Source organism: Vanellus vanellus (assembly GCF_965231255.1).
Source record: "Vanellus vanellus genome assembly, chromosome: 5".
NCBI lineage: Eukaryota > Metazoa > Chordata > Aves > Charadriiformes > Charadriidae > Vanellus > Vanellus vanellus.
In genome coordinates this window covers 1,605,870-1,627,733 of record NC_138910.1, presented here as the reverse complement: position 1 = coordinate 1,627,733, position 21,864 = coordinate 1,605,870, and the positions used below count along the sequence as shown (strand labels likewise).

General features: G+C 51.3%; 1 protein-coding gene across 1 annotated transcript in view; it reads left to right on the top strand.

Annotated features, from left to right (window-relative positions):
* The window catches only part of GALNT13 (polypeptide N-acetylgalactosaminyltransferase 13), a gene marked incomplete at both ends in the record, with an annotated part of 82,435 nt that overhangs the window by 47,231 nt on the left and 13,340 nt on the right, over positions 1 to 21,864 (top strand). The window contains 4 exons of the mRNA XM_082483431.1: positions 825 to 993; positions 19,473 to 19,639; positions 20,896 to 21,103; positions 21,440 to 21,455. Coding sequence (XP_082339557.1) covers positions 825 to 993; positions 19,473 to 19,639; positions 20,896 to 21,103; positions 21,440 to 21,455 — 560 coding nt within the window. The remainder of the gene's footprint in view (positions 1 to 824; positions 994 to 19,472; positions 19,640 to 20,895; positions 21,104 to 21,439; positions 21,456 to 21,864) is intronic.

The following is a 21,864-nucleotide window of genomic DNA, read 5'->3' as shown; positions in this document are numbered from 1 at the left end:
CGCTGCGCTGCACCCTGAGGCCGCGGCAGGAAACTGCTGCTGTCGCCTTTTGGTGGGCTATTGCTTTAGAATAACGATTGTAATTATTTGTGGAGGCGAGATGTTTCCTTTCTTGTCATGCGCTGTTTGCTGAAAAGGCAGTCTGTATCTTGTTTATTTTTGTCTGCTCGGTGAGATGATACTACCATTTTCCCTAAAATTCAAAACTGGCTGCACAAAAATTTCTCAAAACTTGTCTCTAACAGCACGTCAAAGATACTCTCTCAGGGTCGGGATACTATATTTTTCAGGATTATTTTTCTTTTTGTCACTGAGGACTGATTGATTCATTTACTTACAGGGATGGGACGATGCTGTCACGCGCCTGCTACTTAAAGCTAAATAAAAATTAAAAGAAGCTGGTTAGGATGAGTTTAATATACATGTTCTTCAAATACTTTCAATAGCTAGAAAAGTGGTTTCCAAACCTTTTCTGTTTGCAGAATCTCCTGGAGAATCTGGTGCTATGCTTTGTCCTCCCGGTGTAAATCTGGTGAGAACGGTCGTTTACTGTCACTGCGATGGCAACCAGAAGCTGCGAGTGAACACGTGTGGGTTTTCCAGTTGTCTTAGGAAGGATCCGGATAGAAATTCAGATCCGGATAGAGGGAAAACCTCACAGAGAAGCACAGGGAGAATTGTGATGTGTTATTACTTTTTTTTTTTTTTGTTTGTTTGCTTCTTTTTTAGCATTCCTTGCTGAGCGCCAAAGATCGGGGAGCCCTGTTGGGGAGGAGGAGTAAAACTGCCGCTGAAACGTTGGCTTTTGCTCTTCTGTGTTACAGCTGTTATTTCCCGAAACCAAGAAGGTCCCGGAGAGATGGGAAAGGCTGTGCTCATTCCTAAGGACGACCAGGAGAAGATGAAAGAGCTCTTCAAAATCAACCAGTTTAACCTCATGGCCAGTGACTTGATTGCCCTGAACCGCAGTTTGCCCGACGTGAGGTTGGACGGGTGAGTTCCCGCGGTGCCGGTGCCGTCTGCGCCCGCCTCCCGCCCCCTTCAACCCCCAGATGCGGTGCCGTCGCCTCCGGGTTAATTAGCGGCTGTTATTAGCAGCGGTTGCCCGAGGAAGCTGTTTGGAAACGACAGGTTCTAGATTTGGCTTCTTAATGCAAACTTCCTTAGGAAAAGAGTTCCGGCATCGCAGGTGGTGTTATCCCGTGGGATTTATTTTGTGAACGGGTGAAAATTGCCAACTTACAGCAACCGCTTTACACACATAACAAAATGCCCTCTGGAGTGTCTTATCACCTGGAATAGTTAAGAGGTGTTTTTTTTTTTCAGGCAAAACTTTATTTTTTAAGTTTTAAAGTGATAAAAATATCATTGTCAACTTTATAAATGTTCACAATTATGCTGTCAGCATTTTAAAGTTGACATTCTAATGCTGATAAAGAGAAGATGCTCCCGGTGCCAAAACCGACCTGCAGGACGTAGTTTTCTTTTAGTTTTATCCATAGACGTTTTTGGAAGAATCAGAATTTTATAGAACATCTTTCAAAATATTTTGCAACGATATTAAAACTGAAGGGGGTTTTGTGGTTGGTTGGTTTTTTTTTTTTTTTTGAGGTTTTGCTTTGTTTTTAAGTCTGGTAACTTACAATCATCGTTTTTGAGTGAAGCCTGAAGTCTGTCTGGTGACTTTGGGACTGTGGAAGAGCTTGGGGGAGTGTTTCACCAAGACCAATGAGTTATTTTTAGGGGAATTTAAACATTAATTTTTCCAGTCACAAGAGCGGGTCTGTGTTTACACTTGTGTTTGTTGGAAAAGTACAAATGTGCATGTTTGTCCCCATTTCAGTAGGCATTCTGATTGCTGTCTAAAGATCCTGTAGCAATTTATGGTACTTAAAAAGTCTAGGCTCTTCTATATGTTGTTTTCAGCCGTCAGAGAACTTCCTCTCGTCTCCCCGTAGCGGTGTTAAAGGTACTCGGTGGGGGAGGCTATCAAGCCCTTTTTATTGAACGGGAAACTTTTGCGTAAAGGGACGTTCTGCTAAGAATCTTTACCTGAAATTGCATGCGTGGAGGGTTATCCAAACTTACCTACTTTCGGAGGTGAATTTTTAGAGATGAGAATCTTTTTTCCCCCCCTTAGTTTTTATAGAACCCTAGTGGTGATTGAATTTGATCTTCTTGCAATTCAGTTTTTTTCCCCTGTTCTCCTTGGGCTACTTAAGTGGTCTGATTTATAGGTACTGCAGCTTATAACAAGTGAAAATTTAGAGAGCTATGGGCAGAGCTAAATATATACAAGCGGTCAGGTTGTCTAAAATCTCCCATTGCTATTGCGTTTTAGACTGAATTGTCTCTTAGCGGAAATCTGACTTATTATGCTTTGTTTGAAATTAAATTCCTCAGGTTCCCATGAAATTTAAAAGAAAATAAGTACTTTGTTCCCTGGACTCTATTTATAAATGCCTGCAAATGACAGAAGTAGAAGCGTTACTTTTAACAGTAGACCTTCTTCACAAGCAACATAGGTGCTGCTTCTCCCCAGGATGCTCGTTTGTAATTCGGTGATGGCAGGGTTCCCCGAAACAACCCCTCCGATCGTTGCCAGCTCACGAAACGGCAGCATCAGAAAAGCTTTACTGCTTATTGCGCGTTCCTTCTTTATCGCTTACTCTTTGCAAGAGCACCCGGGGTCGTCGGGACGCGGAGGTGGAGTGGCTTCGGTGGTGGAAGGACTCCAGCAGGCACGGGGAGGCATCTCGCAGGCTCTCTGGGAGGCGAGGAGGACGCGATGCGCTGCCGGGCTGTGTTTCCCCCGTGCTGCTACCTAATGGCTTTCTCGCCCCGTGGTGCCCCTGGCCGGGGGACAGCTGGTGTTCGTGGAATCACCCTATGGTCACAGGATGGTTGGGTTGGAAGGGACATTGAAGACCACCCAGTCCCACCCCCTGCCCTGGGCAGGGCCACCTCCCACCAGCCCAGGTTGCTCCCAGCCCCGTCCAACCCGGCCTTGAACACCTCCGGGGATGGGGCAGCCACAGCTTCTCGGGGCACCCTGCGCCAGTGTCCCACCACCCTCAGAGTGAAAAATCTCTTCCCAATACCTCATCTCAATCTCCCCTCTTCCAGTTTGAAGCCATTCCCCCTCATCCTGTCATTCCATGCCCTTGCAAAAAGTCCCTCCCCAACTCTCCTGGAGCCCCTTTAGGCACTGGAAGGGGCTCTGAGGTCTCCCCGGAGCCTTCTCTTCTCCAGGCTGACCCCCCCACCTCTCCCAGCCCGTCCTCCCAGCAGAGGGGCTCCGGCCCTCTGACACTGTTGAACTGCCCCGGTGATGGTCAGTCCGGGGGTCCGTGCTCCCCCCGCTCACACAGCCTTCGCAGCCCCCAGAGGAAGGAGCCCCGAGTGTGGCACACCCCAGAAGGAGGGGGCCCTTGCGCAGCCTCGTGCTCTGTGGCGGAGCGCCTTCTCCTGCCCCGGGAGCCAACCGCGGAGACAAAGCGCCTATGGGAAAAACGGGTCAAAACATTCAACTTATTGACTAGTTCTGCTCGGTCGGAGGGAGCGGAGCTGTTTCATACTGAGAGAAATCTGTCCAACTGCATTTCCTTGATGGAAAGAAGTTCCATATTCTTTGTTGAAAGGACGGAAAGTTATTATGGGGTTTAGAAAAAAACAATTTTCTTTTCTCATTTTCCTCTTCAGAAAGATGCTTTCTTTCCGTATTCTTTAGGGAGCATTAAATTGCTCTGAAAGCCAATTTATAATGCTTTGCTGTTAAGGAAAAATATGATTTTATGGTTAATATATTTACTGTGTGCTAGGAAGACATATTTTTATTGACGTGGGGGACAGAGGCACCCAATTTGCACTGGGTGTCTTAACTCGCCGTGCCTTTCGCGTTATAGACGCACGCTTGGCTTTCAGTGGCCGGGAAGTTTGCTGTGGCAAAATGAGCTGAATAGAAGGGCAGAAAATAACAAATGTTGTCTCCGGGCGGGCTGCCTGGTGGGAAATCCGTAATAACCTGCGTAGCCGCGGGTACGGCTGGGTTGCAGGTAGTCACGAGCTGGTGGGAAGGTCAATGCCATGGAGGTGTGAATGCATTAAATCAGTGCGTTGGCTATGGAGCGGCCGCACTAAATGCCTCGGAAGACTCGAGGGCGGAGAGGGGGGACTTTGCTGGAGGGTCATCGCGGTGGGTTTGGTGGGTTGTGGGGCGAGAGTGGGGCATGTCAGCGTTTTTCTGCGTGTCAGCGGCGTTTTCGCGTTTCTCCGAGCGTGTGCCGTGCCGTTCAGTCGCGGTCTCCGTTCGGGCTGCCGGCACACACCGGTGGGGATTGATGTGCCATCGGGGGTCTCTGGGGGCGGAGGGGGGTCACCGCTCCTGGCGGCGGTCCTGAGCACAGCTCCTCTTCTCTGCCTGGCACGGGGTGTCCCCGACAGACGCAGTGACTTCCAGTCCTGCGCCGGTGTGAGATGGAGTTGTCGGAAAAGCGGCTGAGTGCCTTTTCCTCCATGATGTCCTCTTCCCACCTCCGGCGGTGGTGAGTATAGGCTTAAAGCAGAAAATGGCACATCCAACTCCCCACACCCTCTCTTCAATGAAAACAAGACCTCGGCTTCCCCGTTAGTCCCGTGTTTAGGAGGTTTTATGATTTCCAACTGTGGTTTAACCCTAAAGGCAAAGTGTCGTCTCCTGGTGAGAATTCCCACTGCCTTTATATCTCTGTGAGAAGGATTTAGATTTGTGCGTTATAATATTATGTCCGTGTCGCCAATGAATGCCTACAAACAGGCGTAAGAATTCTGATGAGAAACGAACAGCCCGAGAAAATGAGGAGTCTTGTGGCAATTTCTCATTCTGGAAATTCATTCTTCAGTTATGCTACAGTGCATTTATTGGCAAAGTCATTGGGAAGAGGGCGGTGAAGGGGAAGCAGTGCGCTGACACGGTGGATTTTTCATTGTTGCGGGGTGTAGATATATATATTTTATGTAAATTTATATGTATGTATAATTTATATTATTGTGTTATATATTATAAAATAATATATATAAAATTAACTAATATAAAATAAATTTCACATATATATATATATATATAAATAAAACAAATCCATTCCCGTTCTGTTCCTGTTCTGGCCTTTCTCGTTCCTTTTCCCTCTCGGATCCCCGCTGCGCTGATTGTGCCCGTGGGCAGTTTCATCGTTTCGCCCTGCCCTCTCGCTGGGGCTGTGCGGGTTTCTCTCGCTGTGCCACGGCTGCCGCTGCCTGCGGAGCGCTCTGCCGGTCCTTCTGGGAGCCCACCTACAGCGCACACTTGGAGTAGGGATCAAAGATGCTCGTCGGTCCTTTTCCCTCCCCTCCGCAGCTCGGTACTCGTATCCCACGGCGGCGGATAGTGCTCTCCCGGTTTGGGATCGGTGCTGCTGTTGTGCCTCCGATGATCAAAGCGGTGCTGTGGCGGATGGGGGTGTGTGTAAGTGTCTTAAGAGTCTAAATAAGAAACACATCTTTAGGAGGGAAAAAAATACCTGGGGGAATCTTATTTTTTTTCACATCAGCACACGAAAGAGCTCCTGAAACCGTGTGTGGCGCTCTCTTTCTGATGAAACATTTGGTGGCTGTGAGCTGGTTGTGGGTTTGCACTGCAGCCACAGTAGCTGTGTTTGTAAGACGAGGGAGGTTTTTTTCCCCTAAGGAAAAACAGTAGATTTCTTAACATAAAAAGAAAAAAAAAGTTTGATTTTGCGAGTTGCAGGAGTACGGGGCAGGCTGGGTCGGCTGCTGGCTCCTGGGAAATTCCCTTTCCAGTGTTGTGAGGTGTCTCTTGTCTCGTCCTCCTCCCGAACAGGGGTGTTTGGGAAGAGACCTGATGCCAAGTCCGAACCTCCGTGAGGTCAACGAGCGTTTGCTCTGACTTCTGCGGGAATGAGTCCTCTCATCAGGAGGGCGCAAAATCCACCTCCTGTGTGCTGTAGCGAAAGAGTACGGCTGAGCCCCGTCCTCTCTCTGCTCCTGTGTCGGCCCTCTAATTCCGGCCAACGGACCCGACCGGCACACGGACAGTTTGACTTGTCCCATTACGTCTCGTACTGTCCGCCAAGGAGTGTCCCTCGATTGCCCGAGTTCTGTTGGTAATGGCCAACTTGAAGATTTTAATCAGTGTCAGGTTTCATCTGAAGTAGCTATTGATTAAACTTTAAACCCAATTGAATTCAACATAGAAACGTTTAATTTTATTTCCAAGTATTTTCTCCGGCAAAGGAAGAAATCCACCTTCAGTCTTTTCTGGATGCGTGAGGTCGCGAGAGCTAGTCTACAAATTGCTAAACCATTATAATTGGATTTTCTTACTGAGATCTAGGGTTGAAGTGAGCTGTTGCCGTGTGTGTGTGTGTGTGTGCAGGGCAGGAAGCTTTGAGTAGATTTTTTTTTTGTTGTTGTTGTTCTTCTTCTTCATGCAATTTAGCCCCCATACGGGAGGGCGAGTTGTTTTACTTTGTGATGTTCACTTCTAATCCATTTGTCTTGCCCCAGAAAGTGTTGTATTAGGTTGTTTCCAGCTCTGTGCCGTGGTGGGTAAAGTACATAAGAGTTCCTTTGTGGCCAGGTTTATCTGCTTACAGCTTCATATAATTAAAAGGTAACTTACTTTTTAAGTTTTTACAGTGTATATACAGTCAGGCAGAGAGAGTCTATAAACCACCTGGGAACAAGTAAGCTCAGGGAGAAATCAGTAATTAGTTCTGGCTAGAAATTACTGTGAAATGACAGTTCAGAAATTATTTCACCTTGTTGGGGGGAGGGGGGACGGGATTACCCAGGGTGAGTGCCAGTAGGGAGGGCGAGTACACGCGGGGAACGGGGAACGGGTGTGAGAGCGGAGCCGATTCCCCATGTATACATTAGCTAAAGGCTGTTAAGATTAAAAAAAAGAAAAGTAATTCTCCAGCAATGAGAAAAATACGTTCCTGAGCCAACAGATGGCTTCTAAACTGGTTTTGCGAGTCTGTCATCTGTACTTTCGTTTAACAAAAGGAACAATTGGAACGTGTTGGTGTTCCCCCTTTGCTGCTGTTCCTCCTACACAAGTCGGGCTCTGACTGCGTTGGGCTTTGGGCGCTGTTGGAGCCCCGCCGTGCCGGTCCCCCTTCCCACAGGGAGCTGGGGCAGACCAGGGCCCCCCTGGAGAGCGCACCCCAGTCCCAATTGGCTTAGCGAAGCTCGGGAGAGGAGAAGAGATCTTTTTGGTCACGTTTCGTGTCCAGAGAAGGGCTACAAAGCTGGTGAAGGGTCTGGAGGCCAAACCTTATGAGGAACGACTGAGGGATCTGGGGTTGTTTAGCCTGGAGAAGAGGAGGCTGAGGGGAGACCTTATCACCCTCTACAACTACCTGAAAGGAGGGTGTAGTGAGGTGGGGGCTGACCTCTTCTCCCTGGTGACAAGTGATAGGACGAGAGGAAACGGGTTCAAGTTATGTCAGGGCAGGTTTAGATTGGATATTAGGAAGCATTTTTTCACTGAAAGGGTTATTAAACATTGGAATAGGCTGCCCAGGGAGGTGGTGGATTCACCATCCCTGGAGGTGTTTTAGAAGAGGGTAGATGAGGTGCTTAGGGACATGGTTTAGAAGTGGTGGTGTTTTTATCAGGGTAGGTTAACGGTTGGACTTGATGATCTTAAAGGTCCCTTCCAACCTCACTAATTCTATGATTCTATGATTCCAGAAAAACGTAAGTTGGCATTTGCAAAATGTGTCCTCGCCGAGGAGCATCTTGGTATATTTGGGGAAATTCCGTTTAGAATATCCTTTCTACCCATTTGGGAGCTGCTGTTTCTAGAGGCAGCTATAATAGCTCACAGTAATTCTGATTCCTGCCGCGCGGTGTGCCCGCTGGAAGCATGAGCTGCAGCTGTAACTCAAGAGGCGCTTGGAGCCCTTTCTGGACTACCTTCCCGTCTTGCTAGCTCCTTCCTCATTGCTGCACTCTCCATTTCCCCGTACTGCCAAAGCGATAGCAACCCCCACGACATTCTTACGCGCGGGGCTGCGCCTCAAATTAAAAATTGGCTGCTGTCATAGCTTTGATAGAGAGTAATCGGTGGCGGGAAGCCTCTGGTCGCTGCCTGGGGATGGAGAGGCGCGGGAGCATGTCTTCTCCATAGGTACACCTTGGGTCGCTCCCAGGAGCCAGGGTCAGCCCAGCAGTTTGCTGTACTGTTCAGCCAAAAACGCTGTTCTGCAAATGAATTTATCAGCTTGGCAGTTACTTCTGCGTGGTCTTCGCTGGGAACGAGCGAGGCACGGGTGAGGATCTTCTCTCTAGCGATGCGCGTGCCAAGCGAAGCCCGCTGTGCGTGACGGAACCGCCGCGGGTCCAGCGGGGAGGTTTGCGAGTCGGACGCGGTCAGCAAAGCACCCGCGTGGGAGAAGAGAAGACACCGGGAACGCTCAGTAGAGGTGTATTTGTCCAACTCGCTCCCATGGGAGCGGCTTGCTCTTGCCAGCCTGGAAATGGAGTAAGCTTCTCCGCGTCTGGAGGTGGCCAAAGGAGCGGGAACGCTGCAAGGGAGAAGGGAGCGCGTCTGGAGGTTGTGTGGGTGGCTTTGGCCGTTGACCGGGTGAGTTCGTTGTACTCAGTACTGGCGTTTATCTGTAGGCGTTGGTCCACGTGAGTCTTTGAAGATGTCCTTTGTTCAGAGAACTTCCAAAGAGTTTGATTTCCAGAAAGGTCAACCTGCTGCTTGTTGACGTGCCGTTTCGTGTGGACTGTGGTCTGCTTCGGAGTAAGGCAGTGAATAGGAGGAGACAGGATTGTAAAAGGGAAGAAGTCAGCTCCTGACGTAGTGGTGAAATAGTTGAAAACAAACGTCAGTTCCCTGGCAGCGCTGCTGTCAGCTTGGGACAGCGGCCTTACGAGGGAGGCCCTCAAAGTGAGTGTAAAGAGTGATTTTATTTATAGAAAAATGGATCTGAAGAAGATATTTTTACTTCCTTTATTTATGGCTTCAAGTGACTTTGAACACTAGTAAATGCCTAAACAGTTTGTGTCACGGGAGGGATAACCTCAGCGTTATTTGCCGGGTGCCGGTTGCGTTTCTCTGTTCCTCTGGTCGCGCCCCTGGACGCCAGCCCCGAGGGACCTCCCCTCCTCCCCATCCTCTCTCCTCCCCGGGCTCTGCAGGGCAGCGGGGAGGCAGCTTTTCCCCGGACCACTGAAAACGGGGGCGGTGAGGGTGCTTAAGGGAAGACTTTGATTTGCGTGGCTTACTTATCTTTAAAAAAATGCGCGGCTGTTTCACGTTTTTGAAGTATGTCAAGGGTATCCGCGCTGCGGGGGCAAGCGCGTTCCTAGTTTTGCCGTAAACACCCCAAACAATATAACAATGCTGGGTTAAGCCGTTAGGCATTCAGTCCTTACGTGGTATGCGCTTTGAGAAAATATGTAGGCTCTAAAGGGAAAGGGTGCGTTTTTCAGGTAGATTGAGTTGGTATCGGTTGTGCTTTTCCCGCAGCAGCTCCTGCCGGGAGCGTTCCCCCGCGTCCCCGCAGGCTGCTGCTGCCCCCGGCTCCGGCAGCGCCCGCCCCGTCCTCTGGCTGTAACTCAGTTTTCTTATCGAATAGCACAAAGCTGTTCAAGCAGGAAATTGCTTCCTTGGTGTCAAGCCGTCCCCTTCGCCTGGCGAGTCCCGGCTCGGAGCGGGGGGGTCGCCGGGAGCGCCGCTCTTGGCCCCACCGGTGCGGGGGGAGCAGGAGGTGCAGCGGTGGGACGTGCCTGGAAGGGGAACGTGGGGGTGAGTCTCTCCATTCAGTGGAGAAGTGAGAAGAGGCTGCAAAGTTGTATCCGGCAGCAAGAAGCGAACTAATCATAGTTTCTTTACTAAAACAAGAGTTGTCCTTAATGGTGACACCAAGTAGGGGAAGTCTGAGGGTACCTTGGTGAATTTCGAGGAGGATTCAGCGATGATGTCATAAAAAGTGGCACTGGAAGTGGAGCAACATTAATGGTAAAAACCCATCCAAGAAAGCCTGATCTGATCTGATCTGTAATTTACATTGCAGATCTTTGATTTTTTTTTTTTTTTTTTTTATTGGAAAAAGTGGAGAAAGAACAAAAGGGCCTTTAGGACAGTCCTCTGAAAAAGAAACGGTCCCCTCTACGCGATCTTGTTTGCTTTTAGTAATACGGTGCTGTACGATTCTGTTCTTCATCAAACAAAAGGAACTTTGAGTGTTTAGTAAAAGTCTGCTCAAGGAGCTGCTAAAATATTAAAATGGAGTTTGGGGTTGAAAGTCCCGAAGGAGGAGTTGCTATTCAAGGCTGTACCCAAAGCTTTATCAACAGTGGTAGCCAAAGGTGTGAGCGAAGCGTCTTCGCCCCTACAAACTGCAAACCTGCTTATACTCTGTAATGAAGCACCAAAGAACAATTTTCATACGGTATTTTCACATCCCTCGTCTGCTGGCTGTAAGAATTGGGTAGCTTTGGAGTATTTTGGTGCAGTAAAATTCAGTAAGACAATGTAGGTGCAGTTCTGGCACAGTTCCACTTTCCTCTAAGCGGAACAGATTCCCGCTCAATTATTTTCTATTCACCTTTCATTCGCATAAGTTCCAATTTAAAATATGAACCGGTGCAATTTCAGTGAATTTATTGGAGTTTAGAGCCGTGTGCGTGGACATGCCGGAGCAGAACCCGTTGGGAGATGAGGCGTTGTTTCTCTGGGCTGAGAGCGGCCGCTCTCGGCAGAGCCGCCAGCCGCGGGCTCCCCCGCGCCTCCGGCCGAGCTCAGCGCCGCGCGGGGCCGTGCAGAGGGGGCGCAGGACAGACCCAGCTTAAATTCGTGCTGTTCTGGCAGGGAATTCCAGCACTCAAAACAGCCTTTTCATCTGCTCATCGTACCGTGCCGTATGTCTCATTTTCGTCCTTTCAATTTCCAGAAGTAACATAAAGATTTTATTTAAACTAAATAGGAGGAGACTAGTTCAGGCCATAGGATTCCCGTAGTACCGGAGTTACCACTTACTCCAGAAATAAATTACTGCTTTCTGGGGGTAGCTAACTTATACTCCAAGGTGGGATTTTGAGAAAGCGAACCCCACCCCCCACCCCCCACCCCGAAACGAGCAGTGGTGATCCGCACGTGGCACAAGGGACGGTGTTGAAGGGAAAGTTTGCAGGATGGAAGTAGTCTCTAAATGTAGTTTTCGGTAAAAGTACTGGCCGAAGGGCGGGCTTCGGAGCGGTCTGGGGGGTGTTGTGGCGGGGCTGATGGTTGGGGTTCCCCCAGTGCTGCATTTGGCGTCCCGTGAGGCACTGGGGGGTTCAAAACCACTTAAGCAAAGAGAGCTGAGGGTTTGGGTTGCCATTCTTTGTGGGGGGACACCAGGAATGGCCTTCCGATACTACCGAATGTTGTTGTTTTGCTGGATGTTTCAGTTCACCTTTCCTTATGTTTTTAAATCCTGTTCAAGATTAGAGGAAAATGGAAGAACTTTTGAGTATTTCTGTGGATACCAACGCCATCCCGCTGGAATAATGCCATACACAAGTGCACTCTCGGAAGCGCACGGCAGAGCACAAATCCCATCCATTGGGTCCTATTAGTGTGGAATAAAGTGTCGTCATGTGCCTCGGCGTATAATCAATACGCATTGATGTGATTTGGCATCTCGTGAAGCATCTGAAGGCGATGACGGCGCGTTTCAGGTCAAGAGGGAGATAAAGCAACGTGACCGGCTGTCGGCTTCGCTCAGCAGCGACGCGCTCACCTCTGCAGCCGTGAGGAATACCCGGGTGTCGCGACCGCGCGTGCTGACGTGCTCTCCGGGGGTACTGGCGCGGGGCACGATGAGAAATGGCAAATTTCGGGCTTTCTGCATTTCCTAATAACAAGAGGTACGCTGGAATTTCAGCTCCTGCTCCACAAAGGTGTGGGTGATGTTGGAGACCTGCTGGGAGCGCACAGGCGGGTGGATGCCCGAGACGCCGGCGTCGGTGATGGGTGCTGATGGGAACATCTCCGGCTGTTCCTGGGTCTTTCTGGAGGGCATCCAGCGGCTCAGGGGATACCGCTGAGGGCTGCGGAAATGCTTCCCGGGGCAGGAAGGCGAGTGGCTGCAAGCTCCTGGGAGCAGCTTCTTCTCCAGCCTTGAGCTGTGGGTCTCCACAGGGCAAACCCGGTGTTGCTGAGGCATCTGCGGAGCCTTCTGAGAAGGAAAGGTGCTTTCCTTGAATGGGCGATCCGGAGTTTTTTTACACACCTCACTGCAGTGGGAGCAGTACGCTACAGAAACCGCACCTTCACACTGCGCCGCCACACCGGCCATCGGCTGCGAGTCTTAAACACCAAAATAACCTGGGAATAGCCTGTCGTGAGAAGCAGTTTCATAATTTTCTTCGGGGTGTCCCTTGCCATCTGTGGTCACTGGGAAGGTGCTGGGAGGGGTGGAAGGGGGATGTGACATGCTGTTACCGACGGGGCAGTAGGGTCTGCCCTTGTCCGGTCTCTGTTGGAACTATTGATCCTTTTGGTCACCCCTCCGCCTGCTTTTCAGAGAAGACCTCCGCGGCACTAATCGATGTACGATCAGGAACTTTTGGAAGGGTTTTGACAGTGTTGTAGAGCTGAGCCGGAGTGCTTCGGCACAGGGACAGCTTTCAGAACGAAATCCCTGAATTCGGAGCCCTCAAGGCGTAGCGAAGGTTGTCCAACATCTCCCCCTTCCTGGCTGCCCTCGGCTCCTGCTGTGGGCACGGGCGCCGCTCTGCCGCATCTCCTGCCCTCCCCAGCCTCAGCCGCCGCGCACCCACAGCCCCACCGTAAAAGCACTCGCGGTTAAGGTGTCCTCTAAATACTTGAGTTTCCCTGAGCGCACTTAGGAAGCGGTAAACATTTTCCTAAGAATCGGCACGTGGGAGATTATTCCAGATACGAACATATTTACGTAGAGGGAGTTGTTTTAGTAGCTGTGATAAGCTGTTTAAAGGTGAACTCTTCCATGTCGCGTAAAATTATTCTTGACCATTCTTCAAAAATAGCGCGTGAATGTGACGCTAAATTAAGACAGTAAAAGAACTGCAAGGTATAAAGTTCACCGGAGGGTAACCACACCTATAAAAAGGTGAATTTATTGATTTAATTTCCCACCACCGGCGATTACCGCAGATTGCAGTGATCCCACTCTTTCTCAGTCCGTCTGCCCCTGGAATTTGGGAACCCCTCGGGGTATTCTGACTGGCAGCTCCTCTGCTTCACCCCTTTTCCAGCCTGTTCCACGTTTCTCTGATCCGAACTGGGCTGTGACGCTCCTCCACAGCACCCCTGCCTCGCTCGCCGCCGGTGGGAGCGCCTTCGCACGTGCGTCAGCCGCGGCGCCGCAGCAGCGGTACCGCCAGTCCTGCCGCAGACTGGTTCCCAGTGCCCTGCTGGCACTGGGGTGTGCAGTGACTCCGGTCACATAGAGGAATCGTACCGGTGATCTGCGTTACCGGCCTTTTCGGAAGGGGTGTTCATCTTTTCTTTTTCCACTAAAGCGCAGCAATGAAAGGTAATGACTAAATAATCGTGAGAATCCCTCAAGTCATATAAACTACAGATATTTAACAGAGTTCTGTATGTACCCAAATGCGTCGTATAAAAAAATACTACATAATAAATCGTATATAACAGGTATAGTCTCATTTTTTCTCTCCAAATACTTTGCTTTCATGCGTGATCTTTTGCGTTGCGTTACTTCCCCGAGAGCTTCACCACAGCTCTGGAAGGGATGCAGTTGCCGTGCAGCCCTTCGCGCTCACATCGTTTGCGCCCAGCCAACGGGAAGGATGGTAAATAGGTAGAGTCTCACTCGGTTTCCATCTTATTGATCTTAGAAGATGCGTTTTTCTCACATTTAAACAGCTGTATTTACTTCATGTGTATTCATAAAGTAACATCTGATGACTGCGTGAGAAAAACCAGTGTTTCTGGGAGAGTATTTCCAGTGTCGGTGTACGTTGAACAATCAGTATGCGTTGTAAATAGCGCAGGGGTGGTGGAGCGGCAGTCCTTGTCTTTGATAGCGTGTGAGTAGCAGATGACTTATTTATCGCTTCTTCAGCGCGTGGTGTATTTTTGAATTAGAAAAAACACAGCATGAGTCACCGCCATCACTTCAGTAAAGGTACATGAAAGGTTCTTATCTTTCGGGCACTTACAACCACTTTTGCGTGAGCAGTGTTGGGCGGGTGTCTCTTTGGGGCTGAAACACCGTTAGAGGTGTGCTGCAGGGGCAGAATGGGAATCGGTGGGGACTGAGCCTTCCCTGGGGAGGGACACGGGGCACTACAGAGCCCAAATCCCCGAGGCATTCCTCCTCTCACAGGAGCACCGCACCGAGATACTCAGCCCAGCAGAAGGTGTCTGGGTAGGTACCCTTGGACATCCCCTTCCAGTGCCTAAAGGGGCTCCAGGAGAGCTGGGGAGGGACTCTGGGTCAGGGAGGGGAGTAATGGGATGAGGGGGAACGGTTTGACACTGAAAGAGGGGAGATTGAGATGAGATATTGGGAAGAAATTCTTGGCTGTGGGGGCGGTGAGCCCCTGGCGCAGGGTGCCCCGAGGAGCTGTGGCTGCCCCATCCCTGGAGGGGTTCAAGGCCGGGTTGGACGGGGCTGGGAGCAACCTGGGCTGGGGGGAGGTGGCCCTGCCCAGGGCAGGGGGTGGCACTGGGTGGTCTTCAAGGTCCTTTCCAACTCTTAACCATTTTGTGATTTGAGCAGCCTGGTCTAGTGGAAGATGTCCCTGCCCAGGGCAGGGGGATTGGAACTGGATGAGCTTCAAGGTCCCTTCCAACTCTAACCATTCTCTGATTCTATAAGGGGACGTGAGAGCTGACCTACAGCAGAAAGCCATGAATTTGTCACCGCGGTCGTTGCGGGAAAGCAGAGGAGGGTGAGCTCACTGCCGTGGGCACGCGCCGGCGCCCTGCGGCAGGGAAGGGGAGGTTTTGGTACGCCGCGTCTCTGCCGACCGTCCCCTTCTGCTGGTCTTGCACCATCTACAACCTCCCCGGTCGTCTGTGCGCTGCGGTCCTTCACCGACCGTGCAGAAACACTGGCCGAGGGGGGGCTGGGGGGCATCTTAGTGAGGTGTATCAGCCCGCGGGGCGGTGTGATGAGCATCGGGTTCGGAGCGTGGCCGTACCCAGCCAGGAGCGAGGGGGGGGCGCAGGGTACAAATTAGTCACATTTGATTGTTTTCCACTGCACATCTTGTAAATGGCAGTGGGAATTACTTTATGAGCGAGAGCGGTGGTTATACACCCACTGCACGGTTGTGTTATTACCGATCTTCGTTGTTTAACTTTTGAAGTGCGTCAAATACTCATGAAAATTGCTTTGAGTGAGTTTAGTGAAAACTAATGAACGTCTCGCTTCCGCCAGACAGCAAAGGCGCGTTGGTAGGAGCAGAACCATCCCACCCAGAGCGGTCTCAGCCTGGCGCCCGCCGGTACTGCGCCTTCCGTCTCTCCTGCGTGCCTCCTTACTTCGCCTCCGTCATCCTCAACTACCGCGCTGGCCGCGGCAGGTTCCCCGTGGAGCGGTGCCGTCGCTGTTTGCTGGGGATCGCTGCAGTAGGACCCAGAGAGCAGCGCGTGTGTAAGTTAAGTGTGTAAATGGAGCCCTGTGCCCCGTCGGGGGCAATTAAAGCAGCAGCTCTGTGGTGTGCGACAGCTACATCAACAAGGCGGGGACGGGTTCTGTTTCATTCAAGCAAGGAATGTTCTCACTGTGGGAGCGGCGGTTCTGTGCTCCGGTCATCCCGACGCCTGGTGCGGGAATCGGCTGCGTTACGCGCACACGCGTCGGTTAACGAGCTCTAATGGCTCCTTGCCTGCGCACGCTTTGCCAGCTCCACAGCAGCTGCTTTTTTAAAATTCGGTCCTTAAGTCGCTGTCTTCCTGCGGGGAGAACTTTCCGAGGGAGAGAGGAAGGAATACTCGGTAAGGAATAAAGCATAACGCAACGTGAAATAGGCCTTGAGCTTCTGCCCCGAAGCGTTCCTGCTCTGTCAGGTGAGGTTGACGTGCTGCTGTCCTGGGACGCTCCGTGTCTCCTACAGCCAAAGCTGCCAGAACCAGCACCTTGCCCAAATACCTTAGGTTGTCCCAGTCTGTGTTGTGCTCAGGGCCTTAGAGGGAGCCCGAAAACTTGTACCTGTATGATAGCTAAAACAGAGATATAAACAACCCAAAACTATAGCTAAAAATCTCAGCAGGTCTCATTCCTGGCGGCAGAGCTGGGATTGCGGGTGCCCCCTGTTCCCAGTGCTGATGCCCAGTTAACGTCTCCCCCTCAGCCTCTGCTTTGCCAAACCGGCTCTCCGCTAGTGCGGGTGGCGCTGCAGAAACTCCCAGAAAGCAGAAAAAAAGGTAAATGAGCTGCGGAGGGGCTCTTCTGGCAGTGCCTTTCTGTTCTTCTGCCTCTCTGGTTTTCCGCGTGCGGGGGAGGTCGGCACAGGGCACAGCTTGCCGGCCGCGCCGGCCCAAGCCTTCCCCGCGCTGGGCTCAGGGCTGCGATAACATCTAAGAAAACGCGGGTGCGCAAGAATTTAATGCTGTAATACGGACAAAGCGGCAGCATTTTCGTCTTCTGCTGAAATCAAATGACCCAAATTAAAAAAAAAAAAAAGAAGCCAATAGATTTAATTTAGTCTCTGGTGAGCAGAGGCGATACCGACAAATCCATGTACGTCGCTGGGTGTGCCTGGGGAACTAGAGGTAGCGGACCTACGGAATGAACCCATCTGGAAGCTGAACAAAGCTCCTTCCCAGAGGGTAATCCCGTCCGTGCAACGAAGGAGGGACGTGCGGCAGCGCCTGATGGTGTGGGGAGAGGCGAATGCCATTAAAAGAGAAGGATTCCTCACGTTACGGTACAGCGTCTGATGTGGGGTTGTTGTGGAAAATTTCCAAGAAGGACGCATGGTTAGGACGCCGTTCACAGGTTTTTCCGAGGGGACTCCTGGTCCGTCAGAGGGCCTGCTGCGGTGCGGGGGACACGCGACCTCTGCGCTGCGCTCGCCCGCCCTTCGCTTCTCTGGGTTACCCCGAGGTGCCTCGGAGGATAATAAGAACGGTAGTCAAAATACTGAAGATTCTGGCAAATCTGGCCACGTGATGATAAACGTTCTGTCCCTTAATATTCCATTTGCGCTACAAAATTAGTGTTAAACTGCAAACGAGGCAACACCCGTTTCTTTCCTGTCTCGTGTCACTATTGTCGTGCGTTGCGGAATATTTTAAAACACGCTCTTGCGCGGTACTTCTTTTCTGATTTCCGAAATGGTATCTGTTTGAAACGTCATCAAAACGACGCGGGTGGTGAAACGTGGGGCAGGCAGGGTTTGTTCTGGCTCTGGCTGTCCTTTGCAGTAGGATGTGAAGCTCTGGCAGACAGCTCTGCCCGTCCCCGGCGCTGAGCTTCGCGCTGGAGCCCGTCTGCTGTTGAGCCTTCGGTGTCTCCAGGAGGGCACCGGACGCCCTCCCGGGGCGGTTACCTCTTGGGGGGGATGCGCTACTCTGCCTTGGAAACAAATACCTTCAAAATGTCCTTTTCGGGACGTTCTGTCCTGCTTTAGTCCCCCCTGGGTAAAGGGGGGGGTGTCGTCGCGGGTGGCGATTAGTTAAGGTCTTTTATTGGTTCGTCTGAACTCTGGATCGGAATCGTCATTGATGGCTGGCTGCATCGCTAATTAGAGAAGGTGTGAAGGGGGGGTGGCTGCCAGCAAACTTCAGTGGTCCTCATCAGATTGATGTCAAGTCTCTGTGTGTGTGTGTGTGTGTGTGTGTGTGTATTTTTACATATCTCTCGTCACTATTAGCACTGGGCTTCCTGCCGTCAGATCTAGTGACTTTTTTATATATCTATGTATGCATATATACTTGTACTACATATAGCTGTATGTACGTGTGTACAGGTCGTTGTGGCTATGTGTATGTACACCGTGAACCTTTGACCTGGGCTGTAGAAATCAGTGATGTCCCGGATTCTCTCCTCACCTTGTACTTGGAAAGCTGTGCTCGGGATGGGGCTTTTTTTTTATATCTATTTTTCTTTAAATGTCAGTGAGGCGGAAGAAAAGGTTAAAGAGAGTTTTGTTACGGCAGATGAGGTTGAAGAAGGAAACTCTGCGGACAAGCTGACTTCTCCTCAGGGGCCGTATTCGGTCGTTCCCTCGCTCCTCGACGGAGGAGCGCTCCCGTAAGGAGGCGGCTGCTCCCGCGCAAGTCCTGTGTTGGGACTGGGGCGGCTGTCAGCTCACAGGGGCGGAAGCGCTCTGCCGAGCCCGGGCCCCCGCCGCAGGGCACGGGGGGCGCAAACGCTCGTGGATAACTCGCCAAGTTAAGATTTTTTGGTTGTTTTTTTTTTTTTTTTTTTTTTTTTAGCGAAGCTTCGAATTTGGGGTGTTGCAAAGAAGATGCGCTGAGAAGCTGAGCGTAATTTCTGCTCTTCCACTTTACATCCCGGTTGAATTCACGGGGGAGGTGGTGGTGGTGGGGGGGGGTGTCGCTGCTGAGGAAAGTACGTACGCGCTCCCCTGTCCCTCCTGGGAGGGCGGACCTGGGCCGGGGGGAGCAGCGGAGCCAGAAGGTCGCAGGAGAGCAAAATAGCCTCAAAAAGCGCAAAGTATTTTAACTCGCGGTGGTTAGGGACCCCTGTGGGTAGTGATGTGACTCGAGCTGTGTTGGCAGGCTGAGGGACAAGTGTTTATATTGTCGAATCACGTCCCAAGTCTGGAACAAACATGCAGAATTTGGGGTAGCCTTTTGTAATAAGCAAACAGCTTTAATTTGCTTCCACAAAATCAGCCATGTCTGCTATCTGTTGCTCGCTTTGCCTTCATTTCTACGTTTTCCAAAAATAGGTGGCATTATTGACCTCTCATTCTTCCGCTGCATGGACGTAGAGAGGGCTCTAGAAAACTCTAACTTTTTTTCTTCTTTTTGAGAAACCCCCAAAGACGGGAGGAAGCTCTCGGAGGCCTGCGTACTTTAAACGGCAGAATTTGGGATCTGCCACAATAAAAGACTTATTTGACCTAACTGCGCCCACTCGATGCCCCTTCGGCGAGTGGGGCCTTCTGTTGGCGGTGCGGAGGCTGATGCCGCCGCTTCCCCGGAGCGGGCGCCGGCAGAGCCCCAGTCGGAGGCAGCTGCGAACGCAGCGGCGCGCGGTCCTCTGGGTGCTCCGCCAGCTTTCCTTAGCAAGAAAACAGAATGTGACATTCCTGCTGCCTTCGGGCTCCTGGCTTGGCAGCTTGGAGAGATCCGTACCCGGTTTGCGAGGTCTCCTGCTCTCCAGGCTTGAAGCCCCTTTCCCAGACTGCCCCCTTGGCAGAGCTCTCGGATTTCCCTAAAGATTAACCCCCCCCATTTCCTTCTGTGTTTTTTTTTTCCTGTATTTTTTTTTTTTTTTTGGCAGGTGCAAGACCAAAGTCTACCCCGACGAACTACCCAACACAAGCGTGGTTATTGTGTTTCACAACGAAGCCTGGAGTACTCTGCTCCGCACCGTGTACAGCGTTATCAACCGCTCGCCGCACCGCCTGCTCTCCGAAATCATCCTGGTGGACGATGCCAGCGAGAGAGGTGGGTGCGGGCAGAGGGGAGGGCCCCGCGGAAGGGGCTGTGCGGTGCCGATCCCTCCCGTCAGCGCCGATCCCGAGCCGCGTCCCCCGTGGGCTGGAGGAGGGGCGGGCGGAGGGGACGCCGCGCACGCACCGAGCGCGGTTATCAGCGGGGACGTCCTGCGGACGGCGCGCCCGTCCAGAGCTGCACGAGCGCCCTTTTGCACTGGGGTTTATCATTTCCTATGACTGTAAAAGCCGGTCCTTGTGCACATCTTCTCTCTTACTGTCTCTCAAAACCCCCCTGTTCCGCGTTTCAGGTTTTCCTGAACGTCCCCACTGAGCCAATTTCCATGTATTTCTTTGTGGTTCGTTTCTTTCGGTCTTGCCTTTTTGCCTTTTTTCTTATCTTTTTTTTTTTTAAAAAAAAAAAACAAACAACTAGGGTTTAGAAAGAAAACTCTCTGCATGTGGAACTGATACTACCTGGGAAAGAAATCACATTACACTCTATAAATGGAATCGGTGGAATGAGATAGTTTTTCCTGGAGCAGCCAGATGTGTACGATGGCAAACACAACATGTAGCTGCAGTTGTTGAAGGGACAGAGGGTGCAAGACAAGCTGTCCTTAATTTCTGCCCCGCGGAGCATTAACTGGACTCTAATTAAATTACTCTCCTGGATTTCCCTGCTTCAGAGAACAAGTCGGCTTAATGTTCCTCTGTGCCGAAAGGTGGAGGAAGACTTTAGCCCCAATAACTACAGTTTTTTCCTAAAAGCAAAGTTTTGGATTCCTGAAGGGCTCAGCTGGTGAAATTCAGCAAAACTAGCTGTATTCGTGTTTGACCAGAGACAAATTAGCAAAAATCGGCATTTTGCACTCACTACTGATTGCCGGTTTATTTCGAGGAAACCGATCATGACTGACTTAAACTTTCCGTGGTGTTCCGGGTCGATCTCTGGCGGGTGCCTGTGTCTGTACGGGCTGTTTCCCGTGTGGCCGCACGGAACAGAGTGCGGGTGTCAACCGCCGTCGCTCAGCTCCCCGTCTTCAGAAAAACTCCAAAATCGTCAAAATGCACTTCCCGTGTTCCGGCAGTGTTCCTGCGCAGCAGTGCGCGGAGGGCTGAGCGTGATGCTTAAACTCTGCCGTTATATTTGGAGTCCTTGGTCGTTGCTGAACCTAACCAAAAATAATGTTTTTCTTCTGGGGGGTTGGGTTTTTTTGTTGTTTTTGTTTGTTTGTTTGTTTGTTCTTTTTCAATTCTCTTCGGCAGAGTTTTTGAAGGCCTCATTAGAGAACTATGTGAAAAATCTGGAAGTCTCCATCAAGATCATTCGGATGGAGCAGAGGTCAGGACTGATCCGCGCACGGCTCCGAGGGGCGGCCGCCTCGACAGGGCAGGTGATAACGTTCCTGGACGCGCACTGCGAGTGCACGCTGGGCTGGCTGGAGCCGCTGCTGGCCAGGATAAAGGAGGACAGGTAAGGGTGGCTCTGCTGCGCCCCGCTGCGGGGGACCTGCCGCCCGCCCCCACGCCGTCCCGTGGTTGCACTGGGCGGCTGGAAAACAGAGAGGAAAACAACGCGTTGATCTGAAAAGGAAGATTTGGTTTTTAATTTATCAGGAAGATAGGGTGTTCTCTAACATTTGTATCAAAATCTGATTCTGAAGTGAATAAGTGATAAGTTTTTGATCCATACAGCAGCTTTCTGATGCTGACAGTGGTAATGCCAGTAACGACAGCAGCGTGCCGTTTACTGTCGCACGGTCGGGCGTCTCCCACCCTGATGGCCGTCTTGCTCCCTTCTTTTTACCAGGAGCGACTTTTACTCTGTGTGACCTCCAATACTCTTTGAAGGTCCCTTCCAACCAAAACCATTCTCGGATTCTATGAAATTTGCACTCTCCTTTTCGCCCCCCTCTCCTTTTCCGCCCCCCTCTCCTTTTCCGCCCCCCTCTCCTTTTCCCCCCCCCTCTCCTTTTCCCCCCCCTCTCCTTTTCCCCCCCCCTCCTTTTCCCCCCCCCTCCTTTTCCCCCCCCCTCCTTTTCCCCCCCCCTCCTTTTCCCCCCCCCTCCTTTTCCCCCCCCCTCCTTTCCCCCCCCCCTCCTTTTCCCCCCCCCTCCTTTCCCCCCCCCTCCTTTTCCCCCCCCCTCCTTTTCCCCCCCCCTCCTTTTCCCCCCCCTCCTTTCCCCCCTCTCCTTTTCCCCCCCCTCCTTTCCCCCCCCCCTCCTTTCTCCCCCC